We start from the raw sequence: 18,726 nt of genomic DNA on the forward strand, positions 1-18,726 counted from the left end.
GGCGGAAAAGGCCTGCAGCACAAGCTGCTATTGTAAAATGGATTTTTTTTTAACATCTCTGCACCGTGTGGCAGGCACTGTGACATGGGGCAGGGATTTTTTATCCCGAATAGCAGAGGCTGAGGAGGGACGGGGGCCCTGCTAGGACCCCCAAAGTCACCTTCCGATAGCCTTTTCATGTTGGAAAGGCCAGCATAGAAACGCTGTCATAATCCTGATGGTGGAGCTGAGGCTGGCTCTGCCAAATTTAGGGGATTGTGATGGCTTCTGACCCTCAAACGGGCTCAAGGAGCCCATCGGAGTGTCAGAAGCCAGCGGAATCCCCCCGCAGGTTTCCCTTCGACGGTCAGAGGGAAACCGACTGAGTCGGGGGGGAACGCCTCTGGCATCTGGGAAACGATATTCTTGACAACAATTTTCCATACCGTGATATTTTTGTATTGCAATATGTTGTTCAATATTTATGAGTTCCGATATTTCAAACTCAATATTTTGTCCAAACACTGCCAGAATGTACATTCCAAACATAAAGGCACATTCTTCCAGTGGCACAATGTGTTTGACGATTACACCAGAGCCCGAAGGATCACCTGCATCTGGAATAACATGTCACTCACAATTTGTAATGTGAGTAGAGCATGCATGCATACACCATGGGGGGAACCACATTGTCATAATCAGACGATTGGCCTACCTTTATATTGTAAGAGTCTTGTTACAAGTTTGGCAGTCTGATGAACATAGGACCACTTCTGCCACGCCAGCTGCCCACAGCGCCGGTGGCCCAAAGACTGCCGTATTATGAGTTGACAATAGACACGGCAGTGTGGAGTCGGGGATAATGCAGCTGTAGTGAGTACATTTGCCAATATATATCAATGCCTGTGTGTTCATTTTGACTGTATATGTGTGGAAAAATACCATATACCTATTACCGGGGTTCAGCCCATATGTGGGCAATCCTGGCAATGAGTATATTGTACGAAAAGGACCAGGTAGAAAAAGAAAGGGGCGAGTATGCACCCAAATCCTTCTTCACCACCACCTCGAAGCAATCCCTCCGACGACCGTGGTCAGCTCGTGGAACAGGCAACTCATAATATGGACAGCAGTGCAGCTCCCCTGTACCGTTCTATGGCAGTTGCCTTTCCCAGATCACAAACCTGGCAGATGGCAGTCTGATAGCAGTCTCGGCAGTCTAGAAGCAGTCTTCACAAAGGCGATCCACTTAACTTGTAATACTGTGGTAGGACCACCGAGCTCTCCATGCTCTGCACACCAACACAGCAGTCCACGGGACCGACAAACTCATAATATGGCCCTTAGTCTGAGTGACAGCTAGCAACTACTGACCTCACATGTAACCTCGATCAGGCAAGAGATGTGTGTCCAACAGTGTCAGAGCCAGAGTTAAATTAACTCTTGGCTCCTGCATTGCAGGATCAGGCTTGTCAATATGCCCCAACCCTTGCAGCCCCCATCTTGCCTTTAGTGGCACATGATTAGCATTCAAGATTTGGAATGTTCACTCTTACTACACGTAAGCTCTCCCCCTGTGAAAAAATCCCTGGTGGTTCCTTCAGAAGTGAAGCTGTTCCAATAAGGAGGAGGACATGTATAATGCTTGGTGCAGTAGGCAATTGAATCACTGTAAACAAATGCCCAGAGTGCAGGAAACAGTACGTGGGAAAATGTAGCCATTCTTAAAGAGACTAGGTGAGCTATAGGGGTGCTTAGGGGATAACACCTAGAAGGCTCTAAGGAAATTGTAGTTTTGGATTGATAGCTAAAATGCCAGCCAGTAACAATCAAGTGTACAAGAACTGCTTTAGAACACAAGCCTATTCCCTGAACAAGACAGAAATTGCTTAACAATCATATATCCATCAAGGAACACAACACCCCGAAGAGCAAAACTGCATGGTTTTAATTCTCCTTCTTTAAAAGTTTAAAATGTTCCTTTCTGTGTGTGACTTCAGAACTGCTGTTCAATCTCTCAGTCTCTTGTTTCTTGATGGAGGAAACCTGTTGCTACATGGCTTTACCAAATCCAACTTTGTTCCCCTAAAATGCACCCTACAAACCGCCGTTCTCCTCAACAAGATCCTGAAGACATTTGACTACATCACACCTACCCTTATGGAACTCCATTGACTCACAGTATATGCCCTTATTCTCTTTACATCTAGCTGCATCATTTACAAGAACACCTAAGCATATGTAGCAGGCAAACTAACCATCTCCTGTGGATATTGAAACACCCTCAAGGAGACAAACAAAGGTAAAAAGGGAAAACTCAGAAAGCATGTCTTAATCGTATAAGCACCCAGGAAGTGGAACAACATCATCGCTGCACCCATCAGAACTACTCCAACTCTCCTCCTGTAGGAAAGTGCTAACGAATAACCATTTCAAAGAGTAACAGTCAACCTATAACTTTGGAACGCTTGTTCCACACTACTATCTTTAGTTGTATCTGCCCCATAGTTCCCAACATACGTATAGCTGCATTGTTTTTAGTCTATATTGCAATGTACATTATCTCAGTGAATTATCTCTCATCTGTCCCATAGATTCCTTAAGGCAGAAAAAGTACTAATACCTTAGCGGTGCCAAACAGGGTACTGATTTGAGACTTTCTGTATACAGTTATGCAAGAGTTTCTACATGTCTTAGCAAATATTATAAACTAGCCAAATGATGCTGGAATGCATTTAGGAAAATTAGACTAGTAGATTAGGCAGGTGTGAAAACCGAGGTTTGGGGTGGCCTTATTTTTATAGTTTTAATCGGTGAGAGATGTAGTATTATTATTTTGGCTCAGATGAATTCATGCTGGCATGATCTCATCTGATTTTCCCGCATTGCCTTTTACAGCTATTACTCGAAATGAATATGATTATCATGATGACACATTGCGTACTTGAGGCTTTATTCGGGTAAATGTTCTATCACAAGATTGTAGGAAAAACACAAACTAACCAAACCCCAGCAGCTGTCTGCCTCATGTGTGCCTTGTGAGTGAGTTTGTGCAATATTATTGGGCAAAATACGTCCTCCTAACAAAATTGGGCATAAAGATGCATTTGGCACTAAAAATAATGCAAAATGCCGAAGCTGGCAATTCAGAAGATAACACATCATTTTTTGTAATGTTTTGGGTATTTTGGATAATTTTCATAAAGGAAATTATCTAAATTTCACTCAGGCTTCATTTTTATGAGGATTATGAGGATAATTCTTACTTGCATATGTTTTGAAGAACAAATCTTACGGGTCTGATTAACGAAAAAAATCTCCAAGGAACATATTAGCAAGAACCTCGTTAAAATATTGCCGTTTTAGCGGCAGGAAACTGCAGCTAAAACGGCGATAATGGGCTTGCTAATATGCGTTATGGAATTCCAATAGAAGCCCAGGTTAGATGTCCTCCACATCTAACCTGGGCTTCTATTGGAATTCTACAATGCATATTAGCAAGCACATTATCACTGTTTTAGCGGCAGTTTCCTGCTGCTAAAATGGCGATAATTTTAATGAGGTTCTTGCTAATATGCCCCTAAGTGTGTACCTGTAATTTGTAGTGCGCTTGCTGGAGAAGATGTCATTCTTTTTGGTATCCACTGGTCTTCCTTGTAAAGCACCTGGAAATGTGCGACAGGTGCAGATCTAAAGGCGTACTACTTGGACTCTCAGTACAGTCTGGCCAATAGGTGTATCAGGTTTTACAATATGTATATCCACTTCCAAGCCGTTTTGGAAAAACCTACAAAGGTGGCTGAGCTAAAACAGGAATACAATTGGGTTAGATCCCCAAAACCAGATAGAGGCTCAACAAAGCCACTATTGTTCATATTGTGTTGAGATATTTAATTGGAGATAGTAGTATTGGGAATGTAACTCTTCCTGCAGGCTTCTACTCCGCATGTACCCAGGTCACAATATTGGAGAAATATGCTAATTGAGAATAGATCCTCTGTTCAAGCACACTCTCTTTTTTCCCTATCTATAAAGCACTTCCTCTAAAATCCCACCAAACATGGAGGTCATTCAATGGCTTTCCCATGCTGGGGCTATATTACAGTAGTGCCCGGAGGCACAATGGGCGTTGGCTCCCAATCTGATCGCCGCTGGGACACTTTGGTATTACAGAAGGGGCTTCAGATTCATGTGCGTCCCTTTCTGTAAAATACCAATAACTGGCACACTTAAAGAGCCAGCACTATCATCAGAGGGCATTGCCTCATTTGCATGGGAGCATGGCCAATGCAAGTGAGGGAATCCCTTTGCCTCAGCGCCCACGCCATATTACAGACGTGGGCACAGAGGCGAAAAAGCTGTCGGAAGGCAAACTTAAAGGTGGCGCACTGTCAGTGCGTCCCCTGACATCCACATTGGGGGTGTGTGCAGTCACTCACTACAGCCACGTGCAAGGGGATCTCTATTCCCCCTTAAAAGTGCAGGAGGTGTCTGCCAGCACTGTGAAACACGGACCAGCTTCAAATCAGCCACTTTGTTTTTCATATGAATAAGCTGCCCCAGGACAGAACAAGTTTGTGGCTGCACCTAATGCAGCGCATTTTCCTTTTATGTTTTAAAGGTGCAACCGGCACAGAAAAGGAAAATGCAGCGTATGATATGGCCCCTGGTAGGGAAGATACTCAAGTATTTCCTGGAGTAACCTTCTGACCCTTTCTGGGCTGGGAAAGGTCAGATTGACCTTGGGAATACTCACAGGTGTACATGTTTGTAGGAAACGTCCAAGCACACCGCACTTTGAAATGCCTAGTTTCCATACCTTGAGTAAGTTTTGTAGGTGCAGATTAGTCTGCAGTTGTAGCAGAGATGTTCATGCTCCTTTAACTATTTACTCCCACCAGGAATGCCTTTATGTAGTTTTGACAGTCATAACACAGTAAATGTGATCATAAACTTGGTCGTAAACTACCCAATTTATATTTGTGTATGTGGCCCTGAATATTATACCATACCAATGTTTGTGTGTGTACTGATTGTGGAGGTTTAGGGAAGGGTTTCTGTTGGAATTGGCTGGTTGGAATGTGGAAGGGAGGTTTTGAAGGTGGAGCACGGAATGACTACACTGTAGTGGGATTGTGTAACGTATTGTTTAAATATGGGCAGTTGTTCCTCAAGCTGCCCTGCTGGTCGTACTTTCCTTTATTGGAATAAACGTACTTGTTCCTGAGTTACATGACTCGTGTATCATCTTTACCACAGACTTTTCAGTTTCCTATATATTACTGTTTGAAGCAAGAAAATGTTCTCACAAGTTCCAATTATCCACAGAGGTCATTAATTGAGGGCTTGGGAATCCCCACGGTTACTGGTGCTCTCATAACAGCATAGCCTGCTAGCACACAACGTTGATGCATGTGAATGATATGGGATCTGATTGCTGATAATGGTAGTCAGCATAACTTGGTCACTGTTGTTAGCAGGAAGGCAGTTCAGGTGGTAGGCCCAAAGTGTGGCTGTTAATGGAAGGATGGCAGGGGATCCTGAGCCCAGTCCCGCATGCGGCAGCTAGTTGTGTTCCTAGGTCTCTAAAATCATCTTGGAAAAGCAATCCTTTCACTTTCGTAAATATCTGCTCAACCTCCGAACAAGAGAAGCAAAATGTCCTAACCTGAATACACCCAGGAGAAACTCAAAAAAGTAATTACTTAAATGTATACTATTTATTTCCAAACAGGTACACATTTAAAAAAGTAGAAATTACTCATGCTCACATTGAAACTTGCAGATTTGCATGCACAGTTCTTAAATTAATTTTTGTAATTTGCATCCATTCAGCTTTGAATGCAGCAACCCAATATATGGTCAAACTTTGAATCCCTTGAACCACAAGAAGACTCCTGGTGGTTCCTCAGGAGGGGAAAGTGCTCTGATAGGAGGCGGAGGATCAGTACTGGGGTTCGGCTCTGATATTGGTGGCAGCATCCGGGTTCCTGCAAGTTTCTGTGGTCTGTGCGGCTTCAAACCAACAGGAGGAAGACTGAGGTATGAAATCAGACCATGCATTGATACAGGCTGATACTTTTCAAAGGACTCCAGAGCTGTGTTCAATTTTTCCACAAGTCATGAGGTACACTGAATGATTGTGCAGGATTCAGATTGAGTGTGCTTAAAATAAATAAAAGCAATGTTTTACAGAAATTTAGGAATAATACAGTCATATTATTTACAGCTCTTCATGCATTGCACAGGATTTGCATCAATTCTTTTGATAAAGTAGATATGTGTGTGGGGAGAAAAAGCATAGTGTAATCACAACAGATTTTTAAGTGCCAGGTGCATACATAAGGGTCTGGGCACACTTTCTGCTCCTGGACAAATAGATAAATGGCGGTAGGGCAGGGCCACATATAATGTATGAGCTTTTATTGGAGACCATTTTACGAATAATCCTCACAAATATATATCCATGGTAAATTGACATTCTTCAGTATGGGTACAGGTCAGTACAGGGAGCATGGAAAGGGCATAAATCAAAATAGTTGTAAACATCATCTTAATGGAATCTTCTCTGCACCACCACGAAAGAAATAGAGGGTTCCATGAGGAGAGTAGTTTGTCAATCCGAGATAGGGCCACAGATATTTCATTTAACAGAAGAGGCGATGGAATTGGAGAACCACATACCTAAATATTTGATTTTAGAACCATTTCATGCAAAGCCAGTGGAAGAAAAGGAATGTGGAAGACAGAATTCTGTGAGAGGGGCAATTTCTGTTTTATCAGAATTGATTTTATAACCAGAAACAAAGGAGAAAGAAGTAAATCCATGTAATAAAGAGGAATAAAAACTTTGGGATCAGAAATAAAAAGTAGATTGTCATCCGTGTACGCAGAGACCTTTACATGATGTTCAGCATAAGAGAAACCAGATGTAGAATCATTATTGCGGATGGAGGATAAAAAGAGTTCAAGAGCTTAGATAAAGAGAAGGAATGAAAGAGAGCATCCTTGACGAACTCCACGCTGAAGGGTAAAATAGGATGAGACACAGCCACCGTGGCTCTGAGAGCAGAATATAATAAAGAAATAAGTGAAATCAACTTAGGACCATAACCACGCAACTTCAAAGATGCAAATAAAAAGGACCAATCGCTCTATCAAATGCTTTTTCAGCATCAACAGAAATGGCCACTAAGGATGTGGAAGATAAGGAATCTTGTTTAAAACTGTAAACAAGAGTCGAAAATTATCCAAAGTCAAACCAACCTTGAAAAAGCCGCATTGCTCCTTACCAACCAAATGAGTCATCAGAGGGTCTAAATGCAAAGCAAGTGTTTTAGCTAATAGTTTATAGTCTACATTGACCAGGGAAATCAGCCAATAGCTTTTACAGAACATACGATCTCGGCCTTCCTTATGTATGAGGCAAATTGTGGCTTCCTGAAAAGTACCCTCTGTCTTACCGGAGAGAAAGAATGAATGGATAAGATCTAAGAGTCTAGGGAGTAGTAAGTTAGAAAAATGAAGAAAAAATTCAACTGAAAAACCATCTGGACCGTGAGTTTTCCATATCTTTAAAGCTTTTAAAGTAGTGGGTAATTCATAGAGGGATAAGTCTGTTTCAAGATCAGAAAGATTAAGGTGAGAATTATATGGAGTTGGAAGATTATCGAGATAAGACTGAATAAGGGAACTGGAAAGAGGAGATTCTGGGGTGTACAGGTCTTTGTAAAAAAGCTTAAACTCATTGAGAATGTCCTGATCTTTGTGAATAAGATAGCCATCTGAAGAATAAATAGAGTCAATCAGATTGGGGTCTTTACGGGTTTTGAGATAGTTCGCTAGAAGTTTCCCTACTTTATTACAAACCCGCGAGCACTACTACAGAAAAGTATGGAAGATGCATTGTCAGTCATAGTTTTGTTAAAGATTAACTCGGTACGGATCAGAGCCGGTAAGACTGAGTCCGTCGAAGAAGTATAAAACTTATGTTCCAAGGCTTTAATATGTGTTATGGTAGCTTATGTTGTTGAAGAAAGAGTTTCTTTTTTTTGGAGATGATATCTATAATAAAATCCCTTGCTGCAGCCTTAAAGGAATCCCTTGCTATATGGACAGAGGAGGTGGGGTCACTGTTCAGGTCAGAGAATTCATTAGCGAAAGTAATGAAAGAGGAAGAGAAAAGAGGGTCAAGAAGAAAAGAATTATTTAAACGCCAGCGGGAGAATCTGGGATGTGGATGGATCAAGTCAAGGTCAGTTATGATTGGGGCATGGTCAATGTTTGACAATAGGTTGAATAGAGGAAGCTAGAAAATTTTGAGAAAGAGATTGAGAGATAAAAATGTAATCTAAATGAGAGAGGGAGTTGTGAGGAGGAGAGAAAAAAGAGAAGTCAAGACTATCGGAGTGAGAAAGACTCCAAGAGTCAACAAGGTGTGATTGGGAGATAGTATCAAGAAAGTGTTTATGAGTTTTATTGGGAATGAAGCAAACCTGAGATTTGCGGTCAAGAAAGGGATCAAGAACTTGATTGCAGACGGCTCCTAGTATAAAGTAATAATTTCTAAACTGAACACATTTCTGCGTAATCATAGGCCAAAAGGAACAATCAGGATGAGTAAGGCCATAAACATTGAATACGGTTAAAGAAATGTTATTAATTAACAACTTAGCTAACAACCATCTTCGTTCTGTATCAATCTCTTGCAAAATTACTTTACAACACGACTTTTTGTGACAAAAAATTAAAACACTGTTTTTATTATTAGAAGGAGAGAATAAAAATGAACCCGTCTAACCTTTTTTTAATTTTAACGCTTCAGGAGGGGGGGTCTCTTGTAATAGAACCAAATCAGGATTAATTGGGTTAATAAAACCTTTCACATTCCAGGAAATAACTCTGAATGCAAAACCATCAAAAATACATGAAGAACAAAATATGTAGTAATAAAAAGATGAAGTAAGAGATAAAGGTAGAAAAAGGGAAGAAAATAGAAGAACCAGCGAGACTTTAAGTTGGTTGAAAAGAATGCATAGAATGGAAAAGAGAAAAAAAAGATGAAAAAGAAGGCAAATAAGAAAAAGGAAGCAATATCATTGAGAGGGAGAGGTAAAGGGATACAATAAGGAGGGAGAAAAAAGAGGGAAAAGAGAGTGCAGATGAGAGAAGACAGTACATGTAAAAAAATGACGACTGTAATACATACCTTAGAAAGAAGAAAGGGAAGGGTGAGAGGTGGCACGGACAATGAAAATAGCACACCCAACAACGGGCAACACATCACATCGGGACATGAACTAGATATAAAGAGGTAACTGGAACAATACTGGGAACATAGTACAGTTAGATGGACCTGTAAAAGAAAAAATAAACCATGGAAATGAAAACACGAAGAGCAATGGAAATAATGAAAATAAAGAGTAAAACACTACAATATTATGTAATGAATAACACCACAGAAGAAACGGCAAAGTCAAGGTATCGGCGGAGGATCAGCAATCTCCATAGAAGAGGTGAAGTGTGACTAGATAAATCTTTGTTGGTCGACCGGATCCTCAAACGTAGAACTCTTGGTAAAGTGACTTTAAAGAGGCATGGATGGAGTAAGCCATAGCACGCACAGAGGGATAGAAGAGCCGGACAAAGGTCTAGGAATTCCTTGCGTAGTTTGGCGGTGGCTGAAGCGACGTCCTGAGAGATGAATACCTTGGGGTCAAGCCACGTTAGCTGCTTTTTAGTTTTTGCTGCACTTAGGACTTGTAGGAGATCTGTGAATTGTAAGAACTAGATTATCAATCCACAGGGATTGGATGGAGCAGCAGAAGAAGATAAATAAGGACCCAGTCTATGAGCACTTTGTATATTCAGTTTGGTCGAAGAAGGGAGGCCCAAGAACTGTGGTAAAAAAGGAAGTAAAGTACGCAACAAGGTCATCACCTTCAAGGCCTTCAGGAAGGTCATAAATACAGAGGTTGTTGTGACGATTCCTATTTTCAAGGTCCTCGGTCGCCCTTCTCAGTCGGAAAACATCTTTCTCCAAAGAGGAAATTCTGGAAGAAGAGTCTTGTATGACATCAAGCTGCTGTTCCACTACCGTGAGGTGGGATTCCATTGAGGACCATTTGTTAACCATGGTCTGAATGCGAGAGTTTGTTTCCTCAATGAAAGGTCTGAGGGCACAGATTTCCTCCAGAACAGTATCCAGAGAGACCGGAGAGACAGCTTTAGGAGGAGAAGGAGGATCCTGTTTAAGTCTCTTGGCATTGACTGAAGGAGATTGAGATTTAGCTGCCATGGTCACTAGAGCTGTGGAGGAGGAGCGAGCTCCAACTGCAACCATAGGCATTGAGGAAGCAATGGGATCTAAGGAGGTAACACAATCAGGTATCGTAACGTTGGACTCCTGCTTCTTAGTGGAATGAAGTAGAAATTTCCTCCTCCCATTAAACAGAGTACGAAACAACCAGGAATAGGTTAATAAGAAAGGCGTCATAGAAGTGACACAACAAGATACCTTACAAGAACGGCCAACTCAGTAAAGTGTACATTGCTGATTGAAACTCCAGTAAAGAAAAAGGTGATAAAAGTGAAAGAATGTTGAAAAAAGAATGATTCAGCGCACCATGAGGAGCAACTTGAGGAAAAAATACTGATGAGAAAAACAAAATGGCGGCCAAAATGCAAGTAAAAAGTCACTTACATATTTTCTGCAGGACTTCCGTCAGACAAAGGATGATAAAGGCAGAATCCTGTCTGGGAGGTGTTCCAATTTATTAATATGCCAGCCTGGAGTCTGACGCGATGTGGAGCTCCGATATCAGGCGGCCATCTTGGATTGCGTTGCACGGCAACTCCCCCGCACTTATGCCTTTTGTGACATTTAAATGCTAAATGAGAAGCCTAATTCTTCTGTGTTACTTTTCATTTATTTCTGTGGTGAACCCAAGAGGGGTTTGACTGGACTTTGTTTCAGGTGCACTCCAATGTACCCTACCTCGGGTGCAACATATACCTAGGCATTTTATTCTGATATATCTGACTGCCCGTACTCAGCTGACCAAACTTGTGTAAGGTTATGTAACTTAAAAGTAGAGGATAGTGTGAGTTTAGTGAGGGTAGCTAAAACAAGACGCATTCAAGTAGAAGAGGCCTCACCTGAGTGTCACAGGCCCTAGCAAGGAAAACGCGGCCCGGTTGGTATTAATATAAATATGTATTTGGGCTACAGTGGGCCGGTCACACCCCCTACACTTGATGCATCAATGACAGCAGCTCCCATACGTGCAGGTCTCAGAGTCCCCCTTTCACCCTGTATCTCCTTCATTCCATCTTTCCCCCCCTTTCAGACTCTCCTCTCTATCCCCTTCATCTGTCTCTCACTTCCTCTTCTTCCACTTGCTTATTTCCTACCTCCTGTCTCTCCTGGTATCCTTACTACTGGCTCCTTGCTTTTACTTTTATCCTGTTTTGCTGATAGGTACATTGTTTCCCTTTCTCTCTGATCCTTAATTCCTTCTGCTATTCTGTTACGTGTTCCTCTCCACTCCTATCTGTCTCACCCTCTCGTTTTCTTTTATCCCTTTCCTCTCCTGCATTTCTCCCTTATCTTCTACATCCTCCACAACATTCCTGTTCCCACCGGCACCAACGAGTAAACACTAAGCCCAGCTCATTGTTTGAAACGTTCTTAAAGGGCAGCCTCTTATACAACTTCTTTTGGTGAGGGCATTCTGGGTACCTCCGACCTCTGGGACCTGGGGTCACTGCACCACCGGTGTCTGCCTCTCTGTCAGGATGGTGATACCGCCTCCTGAGCGCGTCTACAATGCAATTACTATAGTAGAGTTCACTTAGGCATCTGTACCTAATTAATGCCTCTTTAAGTAAAGAAACTATAGGGCGTGAGTTTGAAAGTAATGTTTTAACTGTAACCTTTCCATATGTCTGATTAACGTATCATATTTTTTCTCAGTCTCAAAGGAATAGCGGGTCCTGTGCATGGCCTACTTGCAGGTAAATCACGTTCTGTTACAATGTCCTTAAGTAAAACCATTTTATCAGACTGTCTTATAGCATCAAATTCGAAGTATGACCAAATCTACAGTGGTGTGATAGTGCTTAACTGACGAATTGGTTTCTACTCCCTTCATTTTATTTATTTCTTTTATTTTACTTAATGTGATTTTATAAAGTGCAAACTTTACCCAAAGGTGTCAGAGAGCTTTACAAAAGGACCAGTTACATTACATAAGGACTTATTAGTACATGATTTACATAAAAGATACAAACACAAAAACTCTAAATTCGCAAAAGAATGGTAGTAAGTACATAAGTCTACTACAGATACTAGTGGTTAGAGTTGCAAATATACAATTTGAAAATTCACTCAAGGAAAAGATACAAACAGAAAAACTCTAAATTCACATAAGAATGGTAGTAAGTACAGACGTCTACTACAGATTAACCCGAGGCAATGAACTCTGCTCCGCTAGCGGAAATTGCTGAGATTTGTTAAGTACGTATTCTATTGGAAATACGGAATTCAGGTAAAAACTCACATAGCAGAGTCACTGCACCCGCAAATGCTTTGATAAAGCAACTTTACATGCTAAAAAGCATATAACCAATTCACAAAAGTGAACTTTGAAAATGAAAAATATCAGGCAATTAGAAAGTTGATGATGTTGGGGTCCCACCTAACCTCGGGAAGGACCAAGCAGATGCCTTGAACACAAAGAGCATATCATGCTGAACGATTCAGTGGTAGTCCCATATTCTTACAACCACCCCAGGCACAGTTATGGGCAAAAATACAATCCCAACCAAAGGACTTGCAAGGCATTATGGGAAGAGATTAGCAGGGGGCAGTAAATATTATAGTATCCAATATCAAAATATTTCTACAAAGAGCTGCAGTTCAACTAGTCGTTACCAGGTGCCCCTCACGAGCCAAATGCAAAAGCATTAAAATTATTACATCAAGCTGCAGTTCAACTAGTCGTCGCTAGGTGTCCCTCAAGTCAAATGCTTTTGCATTTGATTCATGAGGGTGACCTAGTAATGACTAGTGGAACTGCAGCTTTATGAAAGGGTTTCAATGCTTTTGCATAAGACTCGTGAGGGACACCTAGTAACGACTAGTGGTACTGCAGCTTGCTGTATTAATTTCAATGCTTTTACATTTGACTTGTGAGGGACACCTAGTAACGACTAGTTGAACTGCAGCTCTTTGTAGAATTATTTTGATATTGGATACTATAATATTCACTGCCCACTGCTAATCTAGTCCCATAATGCATTGCAGGGCCCTTGGTTGGGATTGTATTTTTGCCCATAACTGTGCTTGGGGTGGTCCTAAGTGGATGGGACCACCACTGAATCGTTCAACAAGACGTGTTCTTTATTTTCAAGGCATATGCTTGGTTCTCTCCCTAGGTTAAGGAGGATCCCAAAAACATCACTTCTCTCACTGCTTGCTAAATTTTAATTTTCACTTTTGTGAAATGACAATATGTATTTTAGCATATAAAGACAGAGATACTTGTTATTTTACAAAATGTATATGAGGTTTCTGTTTTATTGATTGAGAGTCAAACGGAGTGAAGTGTTGCAGAATTTTAGTTCAACTTCGTGGCGTTCCGCGCAGTAGTACTATGCCAACTACGCCCACCCTTAGTACAGATACTAGTGGTTAGAGTTACATATATACAAGTTGCAAATCACTCAAGATTACATTTTAAAAAGCGATTAGGGTTGGACAATTATATAGTACATATTTACAGAGCATGACAATCTTGCAGTTGTTCAGGCAGGAGTTCAGGTGGTGTTGCACTTAGGGGCGATGGTCTTGGGTCAGTAGGGATCCCCGAGGTGGAGATGGCCGTAGGGGTAGAAGGCCGGGCGGTGGTAGGCGGAAGCAGCATATTGAATCCCCGGGCTGATGTTGGTGTCGATTGGTGTCGTGGCTGAGGCCCTGCTTCTTTGCTGGTCCCTGCACGGCGTACCTTTATCAAGAGGGGCTCTTACTGTGCCTCTGTTTCTCTTCCAAATCCTACTAACAGAAGCACTTTCATTGGATTAAATCCCGATTTAGTTCTGAGGAACTATTCCTGTTACAACTGCAGGTCTGTGCTGGTCACAACCCTTTGGTATTATCTTTTCCTTTCCATTGCATGGTAGGATTAGAATGGATTAATATTTAAAAGGTTTTCTCTGCAACATATTGCCTTGGGTCACATAAATATGATTTTGCTATGAACAGACATGATCATTTAAGGCAGCTACAGTTCAGCTTCTGAATTAGATGAGGATTATGATGCTGTTGCTTAGGGTTAGTCATTTCTGGATGCAAGAGGGGTGAAAGGTTGTGCTGCCTGCATAAATAAAATTAATTGGATGCTGTAAGCATCTGGAGGCCAGCCATCGGTACTGCAGAGTCTATGGCCTAATTAGGAGAATGGCGGTACTGCGACTGCCGTACCCGTGGATGGTGGTCCAACCACTGCCATCGCATTGGGCCTCCTGTTCGATTACGATGGAGGCAGTGGGACTGTCACCACTGCCAGGATCCCGCACCGATGGGAAAAGTAGGCAGGATTCGCAGCAGTGCCTACACTGCCGAGCAGATTCCTACCTGCCTTTCCAACAAGCATTTCATGGCGAGGACCCGGTCATGAAATGCATGGAGGAAAGGCATGTAACGGAGCCCCCATCAAGCTCCCAGGCAGATTTGCCCATGAGGGTGCGTGCAAGGGGCACATGATGTGCCCCCAAAAAGTGAACGGTCGTACGTGCACTGTGTGGCATGCACAACATGGTACATGCCCCAACCTGCACGGATGTGCTGGAGGTGCTGTCATGGCAGCGGTATGCTTTTTCGGCTCTACTATGAGCCAAACATTCCTGCCGCCGTGACACTGCCGCCACACCGCCAGCCATAGATTCTTATCGTAATCCGGCGGGTAGGAGACCACGGACTTGGCGTTCTTCCGGGGACCATCGCCATTGCGGTACTAGAGTAAGACAGACAAACTCCTAATAAGGCCCTATGTCTTTTAAATCATGTCAATTTACCCTATGTGTTTCGTCATTTGAATTTTGTGAGTTGGATGTCATTGGTGTTAACTGGTTGCTGGTTTCTCAAAGGGATGTGAACATGGAACCAGTATATGAAAAACTACAAGCTCTTGCTTCAGAATACCGCATTCAAAGTTCATAAAACCTCATTAAATGTTGTCCCTTTCAGTAACATTACTTACTCATCCAAGCCTCCCTATGAGCTTTTTTTGGTAAACCTGTGTTGTGAAGGCTCATTTACAGTATTAGGTCGTGTCTTTACCTCTGCTTTGCTTTGGGCTATTTACAGGCATCAGATCACGCCACAGCAACTGCTTTACCTAATGCAATTTACAGGTATTTGGTCATGGCACGATCACTGCTTTGCTTAGTGCTCTTTTCAGATATGAGGCCATGCCAAGACCACTGCTTTGCTTAGTGCTATTTTCAGATATGAGGCCATGCCAATATCACTGCTTTGCTTAGTGCTATTTTCAGATATGAGGCCATGCCAAGATCACTGCTTTGCTTAGTGCTTATTTGCTTAGGGCCTATTTACAGGCATGAGGTCGGGCTATGACCACTGTTAAGCTTAGTGCTATTTTCAGGTATTTGGTCTTGCCATGACCACTGCTTTGCTTAGTGCTTATTTTCAGGTATTGGTTTGTGCCATGACCTCTGCTTTGCCTAGTGTCTATTTACAGGTATTAGGCTGTGTGATGTCCACTGCTTTGGTTAGTGCCTATTTTCTTAGTGCCTATTTACAGGCATTAGGGTGTGCTAAGACCACTGCTTTGCTTAGTGTCTATTTACAGGTAGTAGGTTGTGCTAAGACCACTGTTTTGCTTAGTGCCTATTTACATGTATTAGGATATGCCTCACCACTGCTTTGCTTAGTGCCTATTTGCTTAATGCACATTTATAGGCATTAGGTCGTGGGACACCAACTGCTGTGCGCTATTTTCAGGTATTTTTTCATGGCATCACCACTGCTTTGCTTAGTGGCCATTCTCAAGTATTAGATTGTGCCATGAGCACTGCTTGGCTTAATGCTCATTTTCAGGTATTAGATCGTGCCATGATCAAACATTGCTTTGCTTAGTGCTTTTTTTTCGGGTCATAAGCTGTGCCATAACCACTGCCTTTAATTAGTTCCTTTTTTTGTTTCAGATATTAGAACATGACATGATCACTTTTTTTCATAGTTCTTATTTATAGGTGTGGAAATTTGGCAGAGTTCGATGTTAGCATTTAGCTGAAGCCATCTTGTTTCTGGCAGCCATTTTGTCTGCCATGTGCTCGCCATGTGCTCTCTCCTTCACTGTCATTTTCCCTTGTGCTTTGCTCAAAGAACTGACAATACTTAGCCTCTGCTACTCTGCACATGTGCAGAAGAGTTTGTAGCTGGCCATGCACCTGTTTAGGTTTGTTACTGTCAGGTTGTTTCTACTAAAGTCAGCAACTGTTGGCTCCTCCTTCTTTGTTGACTGTGCATTTATATATGTAACTCTCCCATGTGTGCTTGTACGGCCTTCATTTGAGCTCCTGTGTGGGTATAAAAGACCCATGGTTCTTCTACTCCTTGTGCTACTTCCTACACTACTGAAGGGTGTTGTTTGAATGTAGTTCCTCCTCATGAGGTTAATAAAATATCTCTTTGCTATTTCAGTTTCCGGGCCAACTTTTATTTACTGGTCCAAGAACTTGTGTGCAGAGAAGGGCGAACTCCTAGCACTGTTAGGCCTTGCTGAGGCCCACCTCTGCATAGGCATTAGGTTGAGCTATGACCACTGCTTTGCTTAGTGTCTATATACAGGTATAACACCATGCCACGACCACCGCTGTGCTTATTGCCTACTTTTAGGCATTATGTTGTGCCACAACTACTGCTTTGCTAATTTCCACACAATGGAAGCAGTGCAGGTAGAGTTGGACGTTTGGCCCTTAGCACACTGTATTAAAATAAGCCTTAATGGTTAGATCAGAATCAAAGATTACTCCCTGATTGTCAATATTGTGCCCTGGGGCTAGGATAGCCCGAGGGGATGGTAAGTGGGAATACTTCATTTCACATCACCCAGCATTTATCTCTGTTTTCATGCCACTTGTATTAAAGACTTTCTACCTCTTGGAGAGACAGGTGTGGTTCCAGCAATATTCATTGTTTGTTTGACTCCCTCCTTTGCTCTCCAGATGGGGGGGGGTTGGGTAGTACCTGCATACATATAAAACTGTAGCTGGTGATGTTCAATTACCTGGGTTAATGAACTCATAGAGATGTGCAAGAGTCATTGAGATACGGGGTGACGCATGAGCTTCCTTAACCTCAATGTGCAGGTCTCTGTTTCATCTACTGCTTTAGGTCCTCTTAGTGCTTCATTGAAACTTCTTGTTGAAGTTAGAGTTGCCTGGCTCTCCTATGGGCATTTTCTTCCAAAATCGCTTCTGCACCCATGCCACAGCCGCTTTAGGGAGGTAAAACTGTATTGCAAGGTATGGAACGACACAATAAATGAATGGAGAAACAAACATCTAATGTGAAGTGTATGTGGAATATTAAATAATCATTGTGAGCATGTTTCACCTTAATATTAATTCCAAAATATTCTGCTATGAGAATATCATGGCCAACATATCATAAAGGTACATATATACGTAAGTATAGGTTTACATTAATTAATGTCACATAAATGTACCTTGACTACAGACACACGCATATTCAAGTTATATTGATGTAGATTTAAGAATAGTAAATCTATACTTATACCCATATGAACTTACCTCCACAATATTTTTGTCCTTGATATTTTGGCTACTATATTTTGGTAGCATAACATGTTGGTAAGTAATATTTTGACATACAGTTCACTGAGAGCTTTGTAGAACAAATATTTAGTTCTGCCGGAATGCCACTTGATCAGTGATCCATAGCAGAGAGTCCGAGCAGCAAGAAACCCAAAGTAAGAAGTAGCATCAGCTCATATCAGATACGTTGGCCAACCTTCCTAACTCACTATTGACCGAAGACCATCAAGGCAAAAATCACATAGGGAGGTGGGCATTTAAAAAAATGTTGTTATGGGTTTATGGGCTAGACCACCCTTCGTTCCCCTACATTCGCCTGTACCAAACTCCCTAATTGTGCCTTTTTCCTTCCATGAATCATCCTTTGAGATACCTCAAGAAACACATTAGCTGACTGATTGCCCACAATATATAATGATGAACAAGGAAAGAATGGACATTTAAATCAAGTGCTCTGTATGACAATGTAATATGGTCATCATTACTGTATCTGCGCTGCCTCTTATCTATGAAGCAGACAAAATGTCATGTAGAATGTGTAGAACTCCATACTGTTGCCTCACAAAGTAGGATGCACTTACATCATTCAGAGAAAGAAAAGCAGTCTTTAGATAATGACAAAGGTAGGCATGGCCATCAGTGGCTCTTCACATTGAATAAACGGGGACATCATTTTGTAGAAGGAATGAGATCCCATTTTCCCAACAACTTGAAACCGGGATATGAACTACCAGACAGCTCATTAGTACAGACAGGCCATTAGGGGTTGGTCAGAAAGTGGTCCTTGGAATCGCTTCTGAATGATGTAGAGTTATTATTACTGAGTTGTCTATTTGACATCTAAACAGTTGTTTTATGGTTCACGACAAGTAATGTAATTCTTAT

General features: G+C 41.8%; 1 protein-coding gene across 1 annotated transcript in view; it reads left to right on the plus strand.

Annotated features, from left to right (window-relative positions):
- Positions 1 to 18,726, plus strand: part of LOC144800408 (vitamin D3 hydroxylase-associated protein-like) — a 387,916-nt gene that overhangs the window by 191,616 nt on the left and 177,574 nt on the right. Inside the window, exons 6-7 of the mRNA XM_078671679.1 lie at positions 5,815 to 6,021; positions 11,954 to 11,994. Of these exons, the coding sequence (XP_078527805.1) occupies positions 5,815 to 6,021; positions 11,954 to 11,994 (248 nt within the window). The remainder of the gene's footprint in view (positions 1 to 5,814; positions 6,022 to 11,953; positions 11,995 to 18,726) is intronic.

Source organism: Lissotriton helveticus, chromosome 1_2 (assembly GCF_964261635.1).
Source record: "Lissotriton helveticus chromosome 1_2, aLisHel1.1, whole genome shotgun sequence".
Classification (NCBI taxonomy): Eukaryota; Metazoa; Chordata; class Amphibia; order Caudata; family Salamandridae; genus Lissotriton; species Lissotriton helveticus.